Below are 25,438 nucleotides of genomic sequence, written 5' to 3' on the forward strand. Positions count from 1 at the left end.
TACTATGATCCTCATCCCCCACCTCCACCCCCAGAAAGTTTTATAATGCTTAGATTATCTCTGCCCATCTTGTCTTCTCAGTCAGTCATTTTGGTTTAAGTTGACTTCACTTTTCTTTCACTTCTGAATTTCAAAATTTCCAAATCTTGTCTTTTTTTAGAACTTGCTCTACTTTGTAAAGATTACCCAAAGAATAGTATAAATTCTCTCTTCTTGTGGGAAGCCGTTCTATGTATTAAAACCTTTGGAGAAATAGGATCAAATTTAGGGCCTGTTATCTGGATTCCCTACGTGACCAATCCAGGCTGAGGCAGTCTTTGTGTTTGGTCCTGGTCACCTGAGCCCCCAAAAAGGCTCTGGTACCAGCAGGTAGGTTAATCCAAAATCAACTTGATCCCTCCAAGAAGGCTATTAGGAGTCATTTAGAGAAACAGAGTCTGTAACAGATATTTTATCTGGATCCCATTACAAAATCGTCGGCAAGTAAAACTGTGTGTATGATTTTTCTGCACTGCATGTCAGGATGCAGACTGAATGGGCCATCTAAGATAAAAATCTGAGGCTCCTCTTTTGACTCAGTCTTTGATCCCCACCTTTCTTAGAACTCCTATTGGAAAACCTTGAAGTGGCAGACCAGCATCTACTGAGTTAATGATTCCTCTCCTTGATAATTAAGAAGCCTAAACCCTAACAAACATTACTTAAGATAAGTCTGCATACTTAGATAAGTATGGCGCTTTTAGTCTTGACTTTATTTGTCCAGGTGCCTATAATCCTGGAAGATAGAACTCAATAAGTGAGCATCTCCATAAAAATATTTCCTCTCCCAGAATTATCCCTACTAATTGATGGTTGGAATTTGGCCATTGTCTTGGTACTTATACCTTTACTCTTTAGACTTTAATGGGTTATGTATGATCTGTTACCCCTTCATAGCTGTGTTCTTTGTTTGAAACCAATATATAATAAACTCCCAAGCCCACAGACTTTGGGACAGCATGGGCTAACCACTAGTCTAGTTGTTCTCATTTTCTTTCTCCTGCCTTAACCATCCTATGCCACCACGCTGCTCAGGACCCCAAAAAATCATATAGAGGCATGGCCCCCTATATCTTCTTTTGTATGTTTTTTGCTATAATGATTTAAGACCTTTGATTTCTAACCTCACTTCCATCCCGATACCTTCCTATGAACGTTTTATTATATTTTTGAACCATTCTGGAATTTCTTGCTGCTATTTCATTCAGTTTTTAATTTTACTTTATCATGCAATTCTTATCCATTGTTTTAGACTTTTAAAAAGTTCTTTTTTTATTTTGATTGCTGTATTTTAGTGTCACTGTTGATTTTTCTACTTGGGTAATAAAATTATACCCACTAATTCTCAACTGGATATTTTGGTCTTCCATACTTTTTCATATACAGTATGATCCCTCACCTATCATAGGAGTTACATTCCAGAAACCCCCTGGATAGGTGAAAATCCTCAAAGTAGCAGGAGAGCAAACAGACAGCTACAGTCACTGAACCTATCAAAGCCGAGGATACAGAACACAGTGCTATTGTTGGTCACCTTTCATTCCCTCAGCCAATAGTGGTGTCGTTTACAATCTCACTGTGGCAAACTTGTGCAAGCAGTAGTGGCTTACTGCATTTCCATTGTGTACAATACAGTACCTATTCACCTGCAAAATCCTGTGATATAGTGAAAACTCTGCAATACAGAATTAGATCTATGTGAAAAAACTATGTAAAAAAACAACAACAAAAAATCATGATACAGTGAAGCTACAATAAGTGAACTGCGATATAGTGAGGGACAAGTGTATTTCTACTCTATTCAGTGTCTCTAGCTTCCTTCCTCATTGTTTGGATTTTCTTCTTTCTAGTGCTAGATGCAGTTTGTATTTTTTCTCCTGAACCTGAAATTCAGTGTCAGCTTCTTCTAATTTCAGGATATTGTGTGCAGGCTGGGATGATGCCCAGCATAAATGGCATTGGCCACTGGCAAGTTTCTAATTACCTTTACCTTGGGTACAGCAGTCTAGTTCTCTGTAGCTAGCCAGCTTTCTATTCTGCTTCCCTCATGCATCTGGGTAGGAACAATATTTTCCACTTGTCAAAGTGTAGAAGGTTCAGACCAAGTCAACAACTTAGGGAGTATGAATTAATACTCACCGAAATTAGATTCAAACACACAAGCCTATGGAGGTAACCACGCTGATTGGAAGCATTGGTATTTTAGCATCTAGCCTGGAAATATAAGAGCTACTCATTGGTCCAATCCAAATATTAATTGGTATGGGGACTTTGACATGTTCCATTTCTAACATGCTAATTTGCCTATCCTTTAGCAAACTAGTACTCCCACTCCCTCCTGAGGGCTAACTATATTGATGACTAACAAAAAAGATTATAGACGTGCCCCTATGCCAAACTCAATTTTTGTCTTAACCTGTTTTTAAATTGTCTTTAGACTTCTTGAAAGAAGCTCAAATGAGCAGAAAAAGAATTTTTATAAGCAAAAATTTGTCCCAGAAAAATCTTGTGTTGAAAATAATTTCTTTTCAGTTCATAATAGCTGTGAATTATTTTTTTTTCTTTTCTACTTTCAGGTTCTACAAATTCTTAGGACACTTCTATGAGTACTCCAGCAAATGACCATTTATTTTCATAGTTTGAGCTCTTAAATGTAGATTGCCCAGACTCTTAACAAATGTAATCCTGAAAACTACACCCAATTTTAATGTATGGCCTTGTACATACCACAGTCCATTTCTCATTCTGTGCATTCTTATTGGCTGTCTGTTATACTTGGAATTTTCTCCCTCATCACCTCTACCTCCTTACCTTTTTTCAAGTCTCAGCAAGAAGCCTTCCCAAATTCCCCTCAACCCTAAGTGCCTTCCCATTAAGATTATTTCTAATTTATACATATGTGTGTATATATCTGTATATCTAAATCTATTTGTCTAGCATATATCTATATCTTGTTTGTAGATAATTGTTTGCATGTTGTCTTTGGACGGAGAGTCCTGAAGGGACTGTTTTGTCCTGGGTCAGCACCTCTTTAAACACATACCTATGAGCCCTCACTGATGTTTTTCTTTGACTGAATTGAAGAAAAACATTAGTTCAAAACAAAAGCAAATTCCTGGGATAAGGAAGGGAAAAAATTTCCTATACACAAAGAAAATACACTCACTGGATCCCATACTGTCATTGTGACAATTAGAGTAAGCCTACACTGTCCATCTTTAGATTTAATCACCAAAGGTGAGAACATCTCCAATCTTGGGAAGTCTGTAATCTACATGTGCTAGAGAGGGTGACGAATCAGAATTGACTGACTGCCCCCTAGGCAGTCCTAAGAGAAGCATCTGTTGTGATTGGACACACAAACTAGGAGGGAGGCACAGGAAGTGACACATAAGCGGCCCCTTTAAAAAGAGACCTCAGACAGCTGGGCTCAGGAGTCTTCTAGCTTTCCTGGTTTGTGGAGGAGGGCTGGCTGGAATGCTGAGACCTTGGGGAGACTGCTTTCAATATCTCCTTTAGAAGTCCATGTGATGAGTTTAAAGACAATCTTCCTGAACTTCTCTTAAGGAACTTCCCTTTAATAGAGACTCAATGAATGAAGCTTTGCTTCTGGCCCTCTGACTTTTGGCTGAGGGTTAATTAGATCTACCTGGATTAATTAGAGGATCGTAGTAATTTACCTACTGTGTTAGATTCTTATTTCCTTATTTCTTCTCTCTCTTCTCAATTGTAAATAAACTTCCATAAAGTCAATTTTGACTTGAGATTATTCCTTAATTGGGGAAATTTCCCCTGGTGACCACCTTTTAATATATTTGAACAAAACCTCTCTTCCCCCTTACATTTTGGTGACCATGGGGAATGCAAGGCACTCAGACTACTTGTATTCTTAGAATTGGGACTCAGCTGGAATAACTATTGCCTAGTCTCCAGAGGTGCCTTCTGGTTCTTCCCCAAAGAACTGCTCTTAGGCTGCTTTTTCCTATGTCAACATGGAATCTAGAAACCCCAAACTTGATGAACCCCAAGTTTTAGGACTAGCTTGTAAGTTGAAGACCCCAAAGCTTGTACTTGTTCCCAGTTCCCATGAAAATCCAGCCTGAATGGAATCTCAGGCTAGCAGTTTCAGACTGAATAATGGACCCTAAGGTAAATGACAATCCCAGTTATGTGGGACTAAGCATATGCTAAGTACTCTTTTTGTTTTAGGTAGTCTTCCCTATTGTATCAGAGACTCAGTCCCAGGAAAGACCCATACCTGGGCAAGGACCATTCTTTTAGTATCTATTGTAAGTAACCCATTCCCTTATACCCTAGCCTCTGGCTATGATTCCTTTCCCAAGTTTGATGGTATCTGGTCAGTATAGTTTGAACACTCCCATTTCTTTGTAGCTATAGTAATGCCAATCATCTTTCTCTGCCCTGGGACCTCCCCAAATGGTATTTAGGTTCCCCAAATTCTTTTGTTCCTTGGAGTTGTCAGTCTAGCGTGTTTGGCTCTCCCAGGGGTCAGTGACCAGAGCATCCAGAGTTCAATCCTTGGACTCTGCTTGAGCGTGTGGCATTCAGCTCTGTGTAGAGGCTTAATTCAGCCCTGTACCCCTTTCCTTAATTAAAGAGTGGTTTTTCTGAGTATTTAATAGTTCCATATTTTTTCTCAATCAACACCTACATTGCACCACTGTTTTCATTTTTTAAACCCTTACTTTCATAGTAACAACTTTAAGAATGGCAAGGGCTAGGCAAATGGATTAAGTTGACTTGCCCAGAGAGATAGTTAGGAAGTGTCTGAGGTAAAATTTGAACTCAGGTTCTCATGACTCCAGACCTGGCTCTATATACTGTGCCACACAAATAAGAGTGGTTAAACACTTGATTATAATCATCCACGAATATCTTACCTCTATGAACAATTTTGATATTCCTCTTGAATCCATCTGGCTCTCTCCATACTTCACTTCTCTAAATATAATCTTCATTCTCATTGCAACCTCCAACCTACCCTCCTTGCTTTCCCAGGTTAGCATCCCTGCTCCAGTCTTACTTTCCTCCCTTCAAAACCATTTCCACTTGATTACCTTTGAGGCCCTCCCTTTTGTTTTATTGTCATTAACTATTTTCCAAATTGGATCTTTGAATTATTGTACTATCCACCTTCTCTCTTCCTACATAGCTGTTGAGCACACATATTGCAGAATACTTATGGAGAAAGGCATCTTACTGTGCTGACTGGGCTCATTACCAATTTGTAATTTCAATTGGACCTTCACTGCTACATGTGAATCCTAAAACATCTCTCTAATTTAATTTCTATCTTATTCTCCTCATTCCATCTATACAATCCTTTCCTCCTCTCTCTCAGGAAAGGATCTCATCAGATACATCACTGAAAAAAAATCAAGGCTGTATGCCATATTTTCAATTCTATATTCCAAAACACTTCAATCAATTAAAAAATTCGTTAATAGTCATTCTCTACTTTTTATTTGTTCCAGGGTCAGAGGGAAAGGTTCTGCTTGCAAACTCCAACCCCTTTATTTGTACTCACTGTACATCACTGTACCATGAAGACCAAACTTTGAACTTTGGGGTGCAGTTGATTGAACTATGGGGAGTTGAAATTGAGTTGTATGTATTGTTTTAAATTGTACACTGTTATGCCAGTGGGGGACAGCCCCAAATTGGTTTTTTGTCAATGCGTCTAATTTTAACCATTTGTTCATCTATTTCTTTTATCCCCAAATTCCTGAAAAATTTAGAAGTTGTCTATTTTTACAGGTCCAGCGAAGAAAAAAGGACTAACCTTTTTTTTTTGCCGGACCTCACGGGGAATTGTAAAAAGTGAAATTTGGGAAATGTATAAAACTACATTTCCCGTGATCCAACATGGTCCAACTGATTTCCGTCTCCGACGTCTTGACGCAGGGGAGAGCTTAAATCTCGTGGGTTAGGAGGGAGTGGCCTCTTTTGCCAGTAGGCTCTCTCTTTTGCAAGTAGGCCATGGCCAGGAAACAGGAGACAAAATGGAGGCGGCAGTTTTGAATGCTTACAAGCGCGTGGTCTAATGATTTTATCTATCAGCATAGCTTTAATTAAAATACTAATTTATATATTTATACAAGATCTTGATCCCTCAGGAAGCTAGTCCTTTCGACTAGTCCTTTTGTCTCTTAAAATTTTCATGCTCAGCAATGTCCCATTCACAAAAACGCTTTATTTGATTCAGCCTTTCTATAACTGTTCTCTCTTTCACAGCCAAACTCTTAGAAAAAGCCATCTATCCTCAAGGAATACACTCTTACATTGATTGTACTTGCTGCCCAACCCTTAGTTCTCTGGATGCCAGACTAATTAACTGAAATCACTTAATCCAAGGTAATCCATGAACAGTCAATCATCAAGTCTAATGGCATTTTTCTCAGTCCCCATCTTTAATTTCTCTGTAGCATGACTCCCCTAGTTTCTCTTTTTAAAACTTTTTTCTAATTACATATAAAAACAATTTTTAGCATTCATTAAAAATTTTTTTTGAATTCTAAACTTTCTGCATCCTTCCCTTTTCTCTCCCTTCATTGAAAAGGCAAATAATTTGACATGTGCAGTCATGCAAAACATATTTCCAAATAAGTTATGTTGTGAAAGAAAACACAGACCAAAAAAAAAAAAAAAAAACAACCCCGTACACAAGTTAAAAAATAGTATGCTTCCATCCACATTCAGAATTCATCAGTTTTTTCTTTGGAGGTACATAGCATTTTTCATCATAAGCTCCTTTGGAATTATCTTGGTTCTTTGTATTACTGAGAATAACTAAAACCTTAATAGTTGAGCATCTACAATATTGCTGTTGCTATGTATAATGTTTTCCTAGTTTTCTCCTGGGTTTCTGTGACACTGTACTTTCCTTACTGTCTTCTTATAGATCTGGACCTTTCTTCTCAGGCTCCTTCACTGGATTTTTGTCTGAGTCTTTGTCAACTCCAAATGTTCAAAACAGAACTTATATTTCCTCTTCTTCCTATTTCTGTTGAAAGCACCACAATACATCCAGCAACCCAGGTGTGCAATTAATTTATGAATCATCCTTGATTTTTCCTTCACCTTTCACATCAGTTGCCAAGTTTTGTCAATCTATCTTAAATCTCTCCCTTTCTTTCCACTCACATGGCCTTCATTACCTCTTACCTAGACTATAGTAACAGTCTCTTGGTTGGTCTTCCAGCTTCCTATCTTCCTCTTCTTTTATTTATCTGCTATGTAGCTACCAAATTTATGTCCTAAAGCACAGTTCTGACCATATCACTTCCTTGCTCAACAAGCACCTTCTTGCCTCCAGGCAAATACAAACTCCTCTATTTGGCTTTTAAAGCCACGGTTTGGCTCCAGCCTGAAAAAGTCAGGTTTATTGCAAATAACTCCCCTTCATACATTTTACATTCCAGGCAAAATTTGTTCTTTTTAATACCTGACAAGCCCTGTTTCATTTCCACAATGTAGAAGTGTGCAGGCTGTTTTCATGCCCTTCCTCATTTTGCAGAATCCCTAGCTTCATTCAAAACTCAGCTCAAGGCTGCCACCTACAGGGAGCCTATGTCATTGCTACTGCCTCTCTGCCTCCCTTTTGCTTGACTGGAAACTTTATATATATTTTGCATTTAATTTTATAAGTTCATGTTAATTCTCCTCAATAGCCCCTTAAGGAAAGGGAATCTTTTGATTTGCTTTTGTATCTCCACCACCACAGAAGCATGAAAATAAATACCAACTGAATGTATAAATTTGTATTTGTACAGAATAATTTGTTTTTCAAAGCACTTGCATTTTTTTATCTTCATAATAAAACTATGATGTAGAAGAACAGTTATCATCCCTATTTTACAGATTTGTAAACTAGGCTTAGAGCCAGACCCCAGGTTTTCTGTCTTCTAAATCCTTTGATCTTATCTTAACATACTGCTGTTTCCCCTATAATTGCTTCATAGAAACTAGGAAAGTTTCACACAATGACATGATCTTTCCTACTTCTGGGATGGCTTTATCATGAACTTTTCTATCATGAATAAATGTCCAGGATGACTTCTACCTTTAGTTATTGGATATAAAAAGGTCTAGATTTTAAATCCTTTCTAAGTTAATTGTATTCACAAATAGCAATTAAAATAAATATTACAAGTTTTCCCCCACTGAATGCTCAAATGCCTACTTTTATCAATATAAGAGGGGCTATTTTGCAGCAAGTTTTTGTATGGTGGATGCTTTGTTTAAGAGACATTGTTTTCATTGAGAGTGTGCTTATGAGAGGCCCCCAAGCTGATGGGTCTGCATCATGGAATTCTACACTGCCTGTCCCCTGCAAATATTGACTGGCAGGAGACTTTGTACTGTCATAGAGAAGATTAAAAATTCTAACTAGTGAAAAATTATATACTAATCTTGAATTGCTCTCTTATCTCAGAGTTAAAAATGGAAAACAAGTACCTATAACCTCTTCTGTTCCCTCATAAGATTTATTTACTACAAAGTCACTAGCCAATTTTTGAGACACCCATTCTTATATACAGACTAACTATCTATAGCTACGTGAATAAAATATTAAGTAAATACAGCACCAACATCATTCTTGTACAAATGTTATGGAAAAGTTGTCACATGTGAAGAAAAAGCGTGAAGGTCTAGAATTTTAAAAGGATTCTTGCCCATTTATTAGCAATTTAAAGCAAAATAGACAAAACAAAAACCTGAGGGAATAAACAGATAAAGAGGTACGAAATTATGACTTTTTATAGATTTTATGGTGGTCTTCCCTAGATAGTTAATTAAAAATTAATTCAAACAAATCTTTAGCAAAGTAGGAAAATATAAAAATAAACCAAGAGAAATAATCAACTTTTCTATACAATGCCAATAAAAAGCAGCAGGAAGAGGTAGAAAGAGAAATTCCACTCAGAGTAACTTCAGAATGTAGATTTGACAACTGAGGTAATAACTGTGGAGAGAGCAATTTTACTTGAGTGATAAGGTTAGAAGTCAGATAGAAACATGTTTAGAGAAATAAGTGAAAGTAGGGGAAGTGAAAGTAATAATAGTAGGCAGTTTTTCTTTCTAGAGGGAGGGAAGAAGGGAAGAAATAAGAGCCTTAGCAATTTCATTTGGTCTTTACAATAAGGAGTTTGGTACTATGTTATTCCCATTTTACAGCTGAGGAAATGGAGATAAACACATTAACTGACTTGACTAGAGATGCTGAGCTAGTAAATATTTCTGATGCTGGATTTAAAATTGAGATCTTCTAGGCCCTTAGCCTAGTGCCTAGTCCATTTTACTAATCTCTCTCTCTCTCTCTCTCTCTCTCTCTCTCTCTCTCTCTCTCTCTCTCTTCCCGCCTCCCTCCCCTCTCTCTCTCTCTCTCTCTCACTGTACTATCTGCAGACTGAGGGGTGATTGGATCAAGACGCAGGCTGAGAAATATGACAAAATTTATATGGCCAAAATGGATTTTGGTGAGAATATAACTGACCCCATTTTGTGCTATTTTTGCTATTATATAAAAGTACTGAATGTACAAAAAGTTTCCTATGTCTGGTAAAGATCTTTTTAATAATTTTTTTTAAACCCTTAACTTCTGTGTATTGGCTCTTAGGTGGAAGAGTGGTAAGGGTGGGTAATGGGGGTCAAGTGACTTGCCCAGGGTTACACAGCTGGGAAATGTCTGAGGCAGGATTTGAACCTAGGACCTCCCATCTCTAGGCCTGACTCTCAATCCCCTGAGCTACCCAGCTGCCCCCTTTTTAATCATTTAAGCATCCTCTTTCTTTTGCTAGAAATGTGCCTTTTCTGACTATGTGACCTATATGATCTTAGCCAAAACTCAGGAGTCAAGAAGCTTGGGAGAAGATATAGATATAGATGTTATCTGTGGGATACTGAGACAATATGCCCCTCATCTACTGGTAGGGTGTCATTTTCTTTAGTAGATAAATAGACTGATGTTCCTTGTCTTTTTGGAACCTATGCTGGCTTATTTTTGCAATAGCTTGCAAATACCCTTAAAATTCTTGCAATATTTCTGACAACTGTTGACTCCTACTCTCAGATTCTCATCTTTAGGAACTTCCAGTGTGTACAGGAAAGAAAGTTGAAGTCTAGCACTTTTAGTGCTCTAAGTCAATGATGGGCAAACTATGGCCCAAGGGCCAGATTGGGGGGGGGGGCCTGAAATGTTCTATCCGACCTAATCTGATGAATATAATGAGTAGAATACAATACAATGAAACTTTGAAAGAGTTGCCTTAGAAAGAGACTAACAGATGAGCATTTCCTTTCCTTTGGCCCCCTCTTTAAAAAGTTTGCCCATCACTGCTCTAAGCTGTTAAAAACAACAGACAGATTAGTGTTTTATGTTTCTGTATCATCAGTCTTATCTCTGAGAAAACTGCTGGTTTATTTTTGGTCAATTAAAGTAGAACTAAATTTTTTCTGATCTAGTGCCCCTTCACCTTATTTTCCACCTGAGACTTGACTCATTGTAGGTTTGTTGTATGTAATAGGTTACCTGTCAGGTCTATGGAGAAAGGAAGAATTTATGACCAAAGAAGAGATAGAGAACATTACAAGATATAAAATGAGTAATTTTGATTATGTTATATTAAAAAGCTATTGTACAAACAAAACCTATGCAATCAAAATTAGAGGGGAAACAAACTGGAGAAAAATTTTTATAACAAATTTCTCTGATAAAAGAAATGCTCACTCAAAAGAATTGCTGAAGTAAGATTATTAGTTATTTTTCAACCAAAGCAAATGGCTTTTCATTATGAGTTTTTGAAAATTTCTTATCCAACTATTACATGAAACTTAATATCCAACTCTTCTTTCTAGCTTGGAAAGGAAAAAGATCCTTTAAATCAGGAAGGGAATGTTGACTACCCTTTGTATGTTTGCTGTAAACAATTTAAAACATAATTGTCTTAGATGAGTTAGAAGCTTATAAGTCACCGAAAGGTATTGGAAATTTGTCAGGTTTTATCTGACAAAGATGAGAAAATGCCTGCATACCTTTAAAGTTTCAGATGTGATTTAAAGAATATAGAACTAGTGATTTTTTTTCCCCACTCAAGTTGGAACAATACAAAGTCCTCATTTTTGTCAGCTATCAAAATGCTAGACCAAAAGAAAAGTCCCAGGTTAAATAAAATATTACAGAAAGTTTATGGGGATTTTTAAACATCTCATTTAGATAATGTAATAATAAAGAGAACCAGTAACCAATGTTGTGATAGAAGGGGAGATAGAGAGAGAATCTATTGAAATAAAGATGTCCATACCTAAAAATATTGATTTTACAACTTTGAAATGTTAACTCTTTGCAGAGTGCCTTTCTTTAAATGAGTATGCTCTGGTTGGTCAAAGTTGACTTGTTATCTTTGGAAGCCTCATTGTCTGAGACATTTGCAGATTGGATTTTTGATCCAGGTAAGAGATTTTAAAAAATTTACTTGGAAAGAATATGTAAATGAGTCTTGTGAATTTCACCTGAAGTCTAGAGAGAATTATAAAGGTATTGAGCTGCTCTCCCAAAAGAGTTTTATATGAATTGTCTGAATTCTAATTATTAAAATTATTAAATAACATCTGGAACACAAGCCAACTACTCCAGTGTGAATATTTTGATTTCTGCTTTAACTGATTTTTACATCAGGATGTATTTAAATAAAATGAAGAACGAACACTTTTGGAAAGGGCTTCTGTGTGTAAGATGGAATATTTTTTAGGATTGTAATTTTATGCCAAGAGTTTTATGTGGAAGTTAAAATTGTTTGATAAGTCATTACTCCACCATTCAAGAGAAATGCCAAAAATGGCTCAGAGACTTGCCTTCTGGAAAACACTGATGTAGTTAAAGGACTGAAAAGTTGAGAAAGGGGGCCAATTGAAAGATAATTGCAGCATTCTCTTAACTCTGTTTCCTGTAAGTTGCTAATTTTTTTTTCCCCCTGAAGTAAGGAGTTGATACCCTGTGGCTATTACCCCCAAAAGTATCTATGTCTTTATACTTGATAACAAACTAGAACTAAAGAAGTTTTTTCCTATTTACTATAGGTCCAGTCAGAACAATCTTGCCTTCATATGTTTGCAACTATGTCCATTATCTTTTATAACACATTTCTCTGCCCATGGCAGGATAATTTCATCACTTTGATAAGTGAATCTTAGTGGTATAACTGTTGTTAATTCTTTTAGTCTTGTCAATTCTTTATGACTATTTATGGGGTTTTCTTGGCCAACATCCTAGAATGATGTTAGTTCCTTCTCCAGGGTCCCCATTTTACAGATGAGGAAACTAAGGACTTACAGCTATCTAAAAAGCATGTTAGGAAGCCATCGCTCAATTGAGTGAGTGTGTAGGGGTTGGAAAGCAATCATCTGATTTGAATCTTTGAGATGATGTGACTGGGTATTCATGTGTGTGTGAAGTAAAATATCTCCATCCTAAGGCACCCCAGTGGTGGGACACAGGAGTCAGAGTCACATGTCTGATGCCCTGAAGCTGTGTTGGCACAGCCAGCATCAGCATGGGCATCCAGAGTGTCAGCATGGCAGAGCCAGTGCAATGTGGCCACAAAGGAAGGAATGTGTTCCTTTTAAAAAGCAAGTGTGGGGCAGCTGGGTAGCTCAGTGGAGTGAGAGTCAGGCCTAGAGACAGGAGGTCCTAGATTCAAACCCGGCCTCAACCACTTCCCAGCTGTGTGACCCTGGGCAAGTCACTTGACCCCCATTGCCCACCCTTACCACTCTTCCACCTATGAGACAATACACCAAAGTACAAGGGTTAAAAAAAAAAAAAAAAAAAAAGCAAGTGAGAGGAGAATGGCTTTTGGACTCTGGGGTTTTGCTCTTTTTCCCAAGTTAGGGAGCTTTAAGATCTCTCTAACTTTATCAGTCTGTCTCTGATAATAATTGTCTCTGACAATAAATGCTTGTAAATCTGGTAATAAGCCTCCAGATTAATTTTTATTTATAACAATCCTGAGTAATTATAAAGGAATTTTTTGAGCCTCTGGGTGAAGATCTCTGGAAGTTTAAGGTTGCCTCTAGTTTGAGAGGGGAATAAGATTTAAGGCATGTGGAGGCAAGTATCCCTAGTATTTACCTAGCTGATGATTTTGAATGTGCACTAGATCTTGATGCCAATTCCTACAGAACAACTGTAGGTAAGGATAGTGATACATTTTAGCAGATGTGAGATCTGACTAGCACTGTTCTGAGCATACATATTATGTTATGGGTGCTTTGAGTAGATGTAGTGGATTAACATGCCATCCTTAGTAGGGGAAACCCTACTACAATGGGTCCCTCTCCTTACTGGGCAGAATATTGGATTTAAATATATACAGGGAGTGAAATTTCACATACTAAACATTTAAAAACAAAACAAAAAAATAAACATTAAAAAACATAAAAAAAGAGAAACATTACCTATTTCTCTTTTTCTGTTCTCTATTAGAATTTTCAGATTCACTACCACTACTTGTATTACAGTGTGAACCGGACCTGCAGGAAAAAATGCCCAGAAAAATAAGGACAAGTGTAATTTAAGAACAAAAAAGAATACCTTAAATAATGTTGCCTCTGAGGATTCTGTTTTATAATAGAAACACTAAGTAAAAAGTGAATAGCTTTAGGTATTATCCCTTAAGTAAATATTCAATTCAAGACAGGCATATTGTGGAAAATTCTTAGAAAAAAAAGAGAGTTAGAAGAAGATTTAGTTTGCTACCATAGAGCAGCATCAGGATTACAGATTCCCAGTAGAGTTCTGATAAGATGAATCTATAAATCACACCATGGAGCAAAGGAGAATTAAGAATGGAATTACTGAAGAATCTTTACAAACCAGAAGAGAAAAAGTAGGCACATTTTCAAAAGCTTAAGAAACAAAATGTTTTTAAGAAAAATGTTAAATAAGAGGCTTAAAAGGTAGTATTAGTCCCATTCCATGTCATAACTTGAATATTATTAATTAATAAATACTATTCAAGATAAAAATGTCTAGTAGTCTTTCACATTTGCTTTACCTTCTCCTTAGCTTTAGATCTGAGTCATCACCACTACTTCGTGCTTTCCTGAGGGGGAAAAATAAGTAAGTTTAAGTGGATTATAATCAGACAGCAAAGAAAAAAATGACTAGAAACTTCCATTAGCAATAAAAAAGACTTTTAAAACTTGTCCCAAGCCTTTCCTATTATAGTGAATGATCATTAACAGAATTAACATTAACAGAATGATCATTAAGCCTAAAAAAATTAGTAAGTACTTTTAGTCATGTCTGACTCTTCATGATCGAAACTGGGGTTTTCTTGACAAAGATACTGGAGTGATTTGCCAGTTCTTTCTCTAGCTCATTTGACACCTGATGAATTTGAGGCAAACAGGGTTAAGTGACTTGCCTAGTGTCACACAGCTAGTGTCTGAGGCTAAATTTGAATGCTGGAAGATATATATTCCTGACTCTAGGCCCAATACTCTATCTACTGTGCCACCTATCTGCCCCCAAATCAATTAGATTCATCCAATGTTACACTTAATCAGTTTGTCTAGAAAGAGTGTCCCTAAGGGCAAGTCCCATTGATATTAGAAGAGATAGTAGATTTAGTGCAAGCAGAAGAAACAGAAGAATGAGTGTTCTGCACCAATAATTGTTTTAAATATCATGGGGATATTTGATGGCACAGTGGACAGTGCTAATCCTATTCAGGATGATGTGAGTTTGTATAACCCTAATGTGAAAGAGAATTCTTTACTTTATCATCTAACTTGAGTTAACACTAACTTAAGTACCTCTACTTAGTACTTCACTAGGCTAAAGACAGGATTAACTCCCCTTTGTCTACTTTTAAATTGAATCAACAAAAGATTGAACACCCTACTTCATACTAGGTGAGATTTAGAAAATTCACACCCTTAGCTGTGAATTGATTTGATGAGAATTTAACCTTCAGAAGGTGAGAAGCTCGATCCCATAGACACTGCCCCCTGAGCAGTGCTAAACAATTTAGAAACTGTGATTGGCCCCTGTGAAAAGGGGAAGGGACAAGAAGTCACTATAAAAGTAAGCCTCGAACTCCCTTAGAGCAGATTGTCTTTGAGAAGATAGTTGGAAGAGATTTCTTCTGGAGATAGTTTTTTGACTAGTCTTTGAGGGAGCTTTGTTGGGGATTGCTCCTTGGATCATGGGCTTGGAGCTTGGCTTCAACTTTGACTCTGACTCCTGGACTACTTTGTTGAGTGAGTGAAAGGCTAACTCCTTTCCTAGTTTCCTAAGAGACTAGCTTCTATCTTGGAGGAGTTGGAATGGTCACTGAAAGATCAGCAACTGACTCCTGACAATAAAACCCATGGGTGCCAAACATAAACAGGTCCACACCCACAAACCCACAAGTGTTAGGATACACAAAGTAAACTGGGAATCTATACAAGGGATGTGGAAAATGGGTAAAACACACTAGTTGGTAAATGTCAGTTAAAAACAGTTACTGGTCACCACTCAAGGTTATCTTTCCTTGGATCCTTTCTTGGGGTTTGAGGAAGACACAGGAAGTAAAGTCAATGGTTTAATAATGAATTTTAAGGTTTGGCATATGGAAATTTAAGGGATGGGAAAGGTCACACTAAATCTACTTGCATAGGGATAAGTTCAAGGGCTCGAAGCTTGGACAAACACTGCACTGATTCTAGCTTAAGCTATCAAGACCAGCCTGTTAGGTCAGAAGGAGGTTGACTGTCTCACTGCAGGGTCCTCTTCAGCTCCAGTGATGATCATAGCTTTTCAGGAACCATAGCAAATAAGTCCACAAAGAGGAAAAGTCAGGGGAGCAGCACTAGTCTGGCATGTCCACCAACCAGAACTAGATTCTCTGATCAGCCTGAACTTTCTCACACAGTAGATGGTTTTGGCAGGAGACAATTACTTTTCTGGGCTCTTCATTTCCAGCAACTAAGTAAATACCTAACTGCCATCAGCTTCATCCAGAGAGAGTCTCTCAGAAAAATCTCTTTCTCCCTCACTGTTCCATGCTTGGAACCTTCAACATTTTCCCTGACAGTCATGCCAGCTAATTTATATCTATTGCTTAACTTTTCCTAATTCCCTCATAACAGCCCCCCCCTTGCACAAAGCCAAAATAGTGTTCCACACAAAATTTGGTATTTGTGCACTACGAACTGAACTAAAATTCTAAGCCAAAATAACAAAAAGCCTACATTAACACTATCTTACCCTATCTAGCACTACCTTACTCTAGGGATTTCAACAAGGAAAGGTAGAGGGAAAAATACAATGAAGAATTACATAGTTCAGAGTACAAAGTTACATGTAACAGCAAAATTTTCAACAAAATCAACAACAAATTTGAAATATCAACACAAAATTCAAGCAAAACATCAGACACAACTCTTATACTGATACAGAAACATTCTACTAACTAATAAATACAAAAAATTTTGGGAAATACACATTTAACACAACATTGCATAAGTTTTTATATCAAAATTACATCAAAACATTAAACTTACTTATGTAAATTACATTTAAATGTTTGCAACTCAAGTAATATCAAATTAATTCTAGAATTTACATATATACATATGACACACACATATACATAGATACATATACAACATATACACAGAATATATACATGTATGCTATACATACACATGTGTACACATAATATATACACATTAAATATACACATTTACATCCTTTACATATTATAATACACTATAATACAGTTTACAACACATACACCATTTACACTTATTTATACATCTATTTACATTATTTTGTGATATGATGTTCATGTAATGCAATTTTGTTATGTTTGTTGTATTTGGACTGTAATGTATGTTAGTACCTTATCTTATCCTCTAATCTAATCTATATACTATTTCCTATCTCACTAAACTACTCTAAACTATCCTTATGTTATTAGTATATTAGTCTAACTAAATACTAATTAAATAACTATTTTTGTTAGTAACTAACTATCCTTTGTTAGTACATACTTATCCTATAGCTAATTCTAATATTGTTAGTATTTATATACTGTTTTATTCCATAAGGAAGACAATGTATCCTAACCCAGTGATGGGCAAACTATTCCCCGGGGGCCAGATCCAGGCCCTAGTTTGCCAATCATTGCCTTAAGCAATTCCCTGATCACTACATCTGGATGTGGGGACATAGTGATTAGGAAATTGCTTAAGGCAGTGATGGGCAAACTAGGGCCTGAATCTGGCCCCCGGGGAATAGTTTGCCCATCACTATCTTAACCTGTTTGTGTTTTTATGTATCTGTTTTGTTATGTTGTTAATTTGTTGTGTTGTGTTACAATATGTTACTATTGAATATGTGATACCTACCAAAACTTCAGATCTCCTTTCTTCTTATGATGTTCCTTAAAGAAATCTTCTCTTTTCTCTTCTTATTTTCTCCACTGAAGTTCTAGATAGTAATGTGTAATGATGGATGTATGAGTGTGTAGTGACACTATTTACATTACCCAAACCTTTCAAACCATTTAGTTCAAATTGTCCATGATTAATCCTCTTCTTTGGAAATTCCTTTTTAAAGCAAAGTCTTTATCAGTTTATTTTTATAAGTTTATCAGTCTTAGTATAATGTCCACAAATTAATTCCTGAATCCTGAATCCTCTTCATCCATTCATGTACTCTTCCATCCAAATGTCCTCTTCCACTGGAATGGTCCTCTCCTTACTGAACTTTCTGACTGCAGACTCAAATTGACTGAAGATCTCAATTTTACACAATTTTTTTCTTCTTCTTCTTCCTTCTCCTTCTTTCTCTTTCCTCCTTCTTCTCCTCCTCCTCCTCTTCCTTCATTATTAACAATTTCTATATTTTCATTATCTATACAATGTGCTAATTTAATAAGGGAACAATGATATCATGAATCTCTACCTGATACATTTACTGAAGATGGTGAAACTAATACAAATGTTTAAGGACCTATCCAACTCTGTTCTGTTGCTGATGTTTTGGCAAATTTTTTTCACATACACCATATCGCCTAGTTGAAAATTATGAAAAGAATAATCCAATGGGCCAGACTGAATTAATACTTCCATATCCTGTAATTCTCTTAGCCTTTGTTTTAAAGCACTTAAATATGAAGCAATTTGGCCATCACCTCCTAAGAGTGATGCATAAACAGTCTTACAAGTGTTTGCCTGTAGTGGAGCATGTCCGAAGAGTATTTCATATGTTGATATATGTAGATCTGCTCTTGGTCTTGTATGTAGGTAAAACTAAGCTATGGGAAGAATATCTGGCCATTTGAGATGAGTTTCAGCAGAGTTTCTCTACCACAGTCTTGAGTTCCCTATTCATAAGCTCCACCTGACCTGAACTTTGTGGATGGTGAGGAACATGATGTTTAGGTGTTATTTCTAGATTCTCAGACTCTTCTAAGGATATCCTGAGTAAAATGAGATACATACATCTTTATCACAGACCTTAGCTCCTTTATCAACTTTGCTGGTTCATCAAAAAATTTAGGTGATCTCCTCTTTATTGAATCAACATCCTTAGCCTTGAATCTGGTATGTTGCTTTACATGAAAAATATCATTGTCCCGAATTATAGGTAGATCACATAATAGAAAGAGAGGAAAAGGCTTACTATCACTTTTCTGGGTCACTTGTTCTTATTCTAGTCTAGTCTTTCTATTAGCTATATGACCAGAAAATTCCCCATGTTTTTCCTGTGCACGATCATAAGCACTGTCCTATTGAATGTACAATTCCATATTGTACATTCCAATCTTTAATTGCATAATCCTTAACATCAATTTCACTTCTGAATCCTTAAATAAACAAGCAATGATCACTGTCACAGTATAACCCATACAGTAGAATAACCATTTTATCCTATACGCTATATAGGCACACACTATTACAACAGGTATATGAATTACAATATCTAGCACTGTGATATTCCAAATTGGTTGTGCTATTTCAAAATCAATAGCTATTCTACTATACTTGGGCATACACTTGAACATTAGATAGGGAACAAACAATATCACCATACATTATAAAATCAATTAAATCTTCCATCACTATGTTATTAATGTGGTACAATAAACCAACTTGATGCAATTACAGTAGTAGTAGTGTTATAGCCACAGTGGATTGGCTAATACAAGCTTTATACAATAATTCTTTAACAACACTAACAATAAACCAAGAAACAGGAGAGTACAAACAAGAAACAGCAGGAAAAATGAATAAAAACTATTTCCCTGAGGCCTTTTAAAGCCTTATAGCATTTTGACTGCACACAGGAATTTTATCAATTAACTGGTGAAGGGTCTTTCATGAGTGGTTTAGCCAATCACTAGAGACCTGAATAGAATGTTCCCCTCAGAGCTACTTCCACTTTGACTCTGGCTGCCCAAGAACTTACTTCCTGTTTCCCTTCACATCCAAGCCTTTGGGCTTGGAGCTCGGCTTCAACTTAGACTCTGATTCCTGGACTACTTCATTGGGTGAGTGAAAGGCTAACTCCTTTCCTAGTTTCCTAGGAGACTAGCTTGTGGGAGGTCAAATGTTTACTCACCACCAGTCTTCATGGTTGAGAGCTAATTAATCTCTGCTTGGATTAAGCAGACCTGGAGTAAATATTTAGGTTGATAGGATAGATAACCTCTCTAACCTCTTCACATTTCTCTACTTTATTGTTTCCTCTCCATTTTGTAAATATTTGTAAATAAATTTCTGACAATATAATAAATATTGGTGACAAAATAATTTCATAAAATTATTGTCCAACCATTAAATTTAACCCTTACACTAAGCAAGTCACTTAACCTCTGTTGGCCTCAGTTTTCTTCTCTGGATCACTCCACCATTGTTACACAGCTTCCTGACAGTGACAGTAAACTGAGAGCAAGGTCTCACTCAGTTTTCTATAAAATAGGAATCCTAGAGAAGGAATGGCAAGCCACTCCAGCATCTTTGGCAAGAAAATCCCATAAAAAATGGAATCACAAAGAGTTGGACACAATTGAAACAACAATATAAACATATATGCTAATTATTAAAATAATTTAAAGAGAGAAAATAAGATCTTCTATACTGTTAGGTGTAAATTTTCTTGTCTTGATAAACTCATTCTCTCTCATAAGCCACACTCCCAGAAAGGATTTTGTAATCCCTTCCTACAATTCCTTACCTCAGATAACTACGAAATAATACAGAAAGGAAAACAAAATAAAAGTCTATTACTCAAAGCATGTTTAAGGCCATTTGTCTTATTCCAGATTCCTAGACCCTAATTGAAAGATTTATACCCCTATTCCAATTCCTTATTATTTTTGTGACTGGATTAATTAATAGCTATAGCTCAAAATTATTTCCTAATGCTCTTTTCATATATTTAACATTAGCAAAGGGTTTAATGTATCCCTCTCTACAATATTTTGTCTAGTTTCTTTGCTATGAATTTTGTGGGAAAGTAAGGAGCTAAGAAATGGAAAGTTAAAATAGAAAATGAGTCATAGATGGCAGATAGAAACAAGGAGGATGTGGGGCAGCTGGGTAGCTCAGTGGATTGAGAGTCAGGCCTAGAGTCGGGAGGTCCTAGGTTCAAATCCGGCCTCAGACACTTCCCAGCTGTGTGACCCTGGGCAAGTCACTTGATCCCCATTGCCCACCCTTACCACTCTTTCACCTAGGAACCAATATACAGAAGTTAAGGGTTTAAAAAAAATTCAAAAAAAAAAAAAAAAGAAAGAAAGAAGGAGGAGCTCTCCAGACCTATAGCTCAGAATAAGTAAGCAGCTAGATCCAAAGCAAAAATTATTTCTTTTTATTTTTACTGACATCTTTTACATTCATTTTCAGACAAATCTCTCCCCCTTCCTCTAAAATCCTGATGCTATGTTCAGTACAAGTTAATAGATATATCCTGGTTAGGGAATGTGATATATATATCTCAAACTTATTTCATATACATATGAAATAAGTTTGAGATTTAGACAGTTTTTTTATTTATATTAAAATTAGCATCTAGGTGGTACAGGGAAAGAGCACTGGACATAGTTGGAAAGATGAATTAAAATTTGCAATCATACAACTAAATGATGCTAGGGAAGCCACCCAGCCTCTCAGCCTCAGAATTATTGGGAGGATATTTGATATATTTGTTAATCACTTTGTAAACCTTAATGTGTTATGCCAATGGTAATTACTATTTATTTTCTTCTATATTTTAATACTGACAGTATATGTTTAAAAATTATAATTTTATCCTACAACTAGAATCTTTTAGTAATGCTTTTTCTAGTCCACAAGAAAATATCTAAAGGGTTTCAATCTGCTTTCAATTTGAACTTATGGAATCTTATTGTTAGACTATTAATATTTCAATATTTTTTCAGTCTTTGGTTGTAATTTTTGGAAGGGATAAATGTGTTTCTAATCAATGTATATTATGGAGCTTTTCTCTGAAGTGTTTTTTCCTTGCTCAATTTTGGGTCAAAGCAGAAAGTTCAAAATACAAGGAGAAAAATCTTTGTAGATATGTAAAAGAAAAAAAGGTAACATATGGACAAATGTGGCTGGAGTGTGAGGCATGGGGGAAGATAAGGTATTATGAATCTACTTGCCTTCTCCTAATTGGCTGTCCAGGCTCATGGTCACTACTGCCAAATTGGTTTCTTCTCCATGAAGAAGGGAACTTTGGTGATTTATTACGGTCAATAGAACAATTGTACAGTCCCCTGGAATAAGAATATAACAGTAATTGATTAAAACCTGCAAATTCAACAATTTTACCTAGTCCAATCCAAAAAATCCTTAAAAGAATACTACTTGGATTATGAGCAGATTGCCTTATATAATTGTTCTACTCTATCTAATATAATTATATAACAAATGCCATAATTTTCTAGGCAAAGGATTTTAACACGAAACATCATCATTTGCAGTATTCAATGAGAGCTTGAAAAGATGCCAAAATGAAATAACCCACTAACTCTCTTTGCTATAAACAATCCTAAACTAAACATGGTTTTTAAAAATAAGTAATAATGGAGGCAACTAGGTGGTTCATTGGACAGAAAGCCAGGACTAGAGATGGGAAGGTCTGGTTTGAATGTGGCCTCTGATATTTCCTAACTGTGTGACCTTGGGAAAATCACTTCCCCCTTAGAACCTTCTGCCTTAGAAACAATACTTAGAATTGATACTAGACAGAAGGTAAGGTTTAAAAAAATAGCAATGATACATCATTATAATTATAAAGGGTTGTAAAGTTTACAAAGTGTGCCCTTCATCTTACAATAACCCCATCAAGTAGATGATACATGCATCTTACACATTAGGAATCTAAGCTTAACTATCTGACTTAGCCAGTGTTGTTGCTGGGATATGAACCCAGGTCTCTCATGTGTTCATAGTTATATTTTACATTAAATAGTCATCAAAAAGGAGGAAATTCTGACTGATCAGAATAGATCTTATTTCAACTACTCAAATTCCCTTATCCATAGGAGGTCCTTTGACACAGTCTATGGCTGATAATAACAATGATGAACTTTACCCCTGGGGTCCATTTTCCTCCCATGGTGCACTTGTTTTGCTTCTTTGAGTTTCTGGATTATTTTCATATTTTGACTTCTTAAAGCTGCAATTCAAAAAGAAAGAAAAATCCAAAACAATACATAAAATAGAAATTTTAAAAAGGCATTAATCTAAGTGCAAGTTTCTTAAATTAAGCTTATGTGGCAAATGAATGTAAATTCAAATAATCTAACACTAAACTCCCAAGGAAAACATTTTTTATTTTCATTTTGCTTTTAACTAGGCAAGAGTCAGGCCATCAATCACCAGAAATAATTTTCATATATTTGAATGCTAAAGTAAGAAATCAAAAGATACTAGAATAACAGGCAAACTTGGCCTTGAAGTGTAAAATGAAGTAGGGTAAAGACTTAAGCATCTTCAAAGAGTTTTAAGATAACTCACTAGTCACAGTAAACATTCTTTTTCAACAACCCAAAAGGTAACTCTATACATAGACATCACCAGATGGTCAATATCAAAATGGAATTGATTATATACTTTTCAGCCAAAGGTGGATCAGTTCTATACCAGTGATGGTGAACATTTTAGAGACTATGTGCCATACCCTACTCTCCCACAAAGTGCTGGGTGTGCCCCACCCCCCATAACCCCACACAGGGGAGGGAGGAAGGGTTCCCCATTGGGCTGCTGGGCAGAGGGGTGGGTGAAGTGAGGAATAACCTCAGCACAGGTGAAGAGAAGGAGAGGAGTGGCTTGAGCACTCTGCTCCCCTTCAGCTTTGCTGCCTGTGAACTGCTCAACTTAACCACTGTGTGCTCCCATTGGACTGGTGGGTGATGAGGAAAAATGCTATCAGGTGTGGTGGAGAGGGGTAAGGGAACAACTCTTCCCAAATCCCTCTGCCTTTCTAGTAACAAACTCTGGAGGGGTGGGAGAGGGTGCAGCACATGTGCCCACAGAGAGGCATCTGCATGCCATAGGTTCATTATCATGGTTAATCTATATAGTCAATTAAAACAAAATCTGGAGCTGATTGTGGATCATAATATTATCGCAAAATTTAGGCTTCTAAATTGAAGTAGGGAAAACCATCAAACCATAAAAGTGTGCCCTAAATAACTGATCTATATGGAATGTTTAAATTTTTAAGTTTTTATATAGGCTTGGCACAGCAAACATATTCCCAATATAAAAGACTTTTCAGAGAGAAAAGGAAAATTTTAAGTATTTTCTAACATATTGCTTAAAGAAAAAATGAATTATAAGGAAACAAAGAAAGTATGTTAGAGGAGATTCCAAAACCATTTCTCATTCAGAGCACATACCTACTTTTATATGGCAGCAGTATGTGAAATACCAGTATTGTCCACATGGACAAAACTTACTTTGTACCTTTAAAAAGGCTTGGGGTATGAGTTTTCTGTTGGTTTCTATTTCTTGGAGTAGGAGGTAGCTAAGTGGCTCAATATGGTTAAAACTACTGAGTCCGGAGTCAGGAAGAACCAAGTTTATATTCAACATCAGATACTTACTTGTTGTATGTGACCCTGACCAAATCACTTAACCTCAGACTGTGTGACAAAAGGATCCACTGGAGAAAGAAATGGCATGCAATTAGATGCATATGGTCTGTGGTATCATGATGACTCAGATACAATTGAATGTCTAGATAACAAAAATTTTTTAGAGCACCAAAATATCCTATGGATCCCTTTCCCTCAGCCATCCATGACAAATAGTGTCTGTTTTTTTTTTTTTTAAGAGAGGAAAAAAAATGAATACATGTAATACCTGTAGACCTTTTAAAGGGTTTTATATATTACATTTACATAATTCCAAATTGCTTATCAGATTGGTCCATCAACAATATATTATTGTACTTTTTTTCCTAAAACCCCTCCAACAATGACTTAAAATTTCTTCTTTCATTGTGCCAATTTGTCAACTTCAGTTTTGATTTGCATTTCTCTTGGTGATTTGGAGCTTGTCTTCATGTGGTGATGAATACTTTGCAAATTTTTTTGAGAACTGTTTATCCATATTTTTTGGCCATTTATATTTATGTACTGAAAAAATCATTCATGTACTTTAATAACAAATCCTTCTAAGATAAATTTCAAAGCAACTTTTTACCTATAAAACTACTTCCCTTATCTTGAATGTATTAATATTCTTTGTGGAGTTTTTCAGTTTCACGTAATTAATTTGAATTTTATTTTTTGTCATTTTCTCTATATCTTGTTTGATTAAAAATACACTTGCCCAACTTTCAGGAGTGGAGTCAAGATGGCGGAATAATCCTCAGCAGCTCTGTGCCACCATGAGAATTCTCTTTGACCAAGATGAAAATATTGCTACAAAACAAATACAGGAGTGAAAGAACCAACAGGGAGACAGAGTGAAACAACTTTTAAGAAAAGAAAAACCCAAATGGTAGACAATAAATATCTGGGGCATTGGGGTGAGAGGAGAGCAGATCCATCAAGAAGTTGTAGCAAGAGAAGAGGAAACAGAGATAGAATGGGGTAAATTATATAACATAAAGAGGCATGAAAAATAATTATAGAGAAGGGAGGATAAAAGAGGTGATGGGCAATGCTTAAACTTTATTCTCATCATAAAAGGGCTTGGAGAGGGTAAAACAAGTATACTCAGAGGCGTATAGAATTTTATCTTACCCTACTTAGTAGGATATAGAATTCTATCTTACCTCACAGGAAAGTAGAAGGGGAATAAGACAAGGGAAGAGGGATGTAAATGGAGGGAAGGGAAAAGGGAAGGTGACAAAAAG

The 25,438-nt window shown here is 36.2% G+C and overlaps 1 protein-coding gene across 1 annotated transcript in view; it reads right to left on the reverse strand.

Moving 5' to 3' along the window:
- EPB41L4A (erythrocyte membrane protein band 4.1 like 4A) overlaps positions 1 to 25,438 on the reverse strand; it is a 235,407-nt gene that overhangs the window by 12,658 nt on the left and 197,311 nt on the right. Inside the window, exons 14-17 of the mRNA XM_044662157.1 lie at positions 22,664 to 22,747; positions 21,729 to 21,842; positions 14,115 to 14,162; positions 13,516 to 13,590 (exon numbers count right to left, since the gene is read on the reverse strand). Coding sequence (XP_044518092.1) covers positions 13,516 to 13,590; positions 14,115 to 14,162; positions 21,729 to 21,842; positions 22,664 to 22,747 — 321 coding nt within the window. The remainder of the gene's footprint in view (positions 1 to 13,515; positions 13,591 to 14,114; positions 14,163 to 21,728; positions 21,843 to 22,663; positions 22,748 to 25,438) is intronic.

This window comes from Gracilinanus agilis, chromosome 1 (genome assembly GCF_016433145.1).
Source record: "Gracilinanus agilis isolate LMUSP501 chromosome 1, AgileGrace, whole genome shotgun sequence".
In the NCBI taxonomy this organism is placed as follows: Eukaryota; Metazoa; Chordata; class Mammalia; order Didelphimorphia; family Didelphidae; genus Gracilinanus; species Gracilinanus agilis.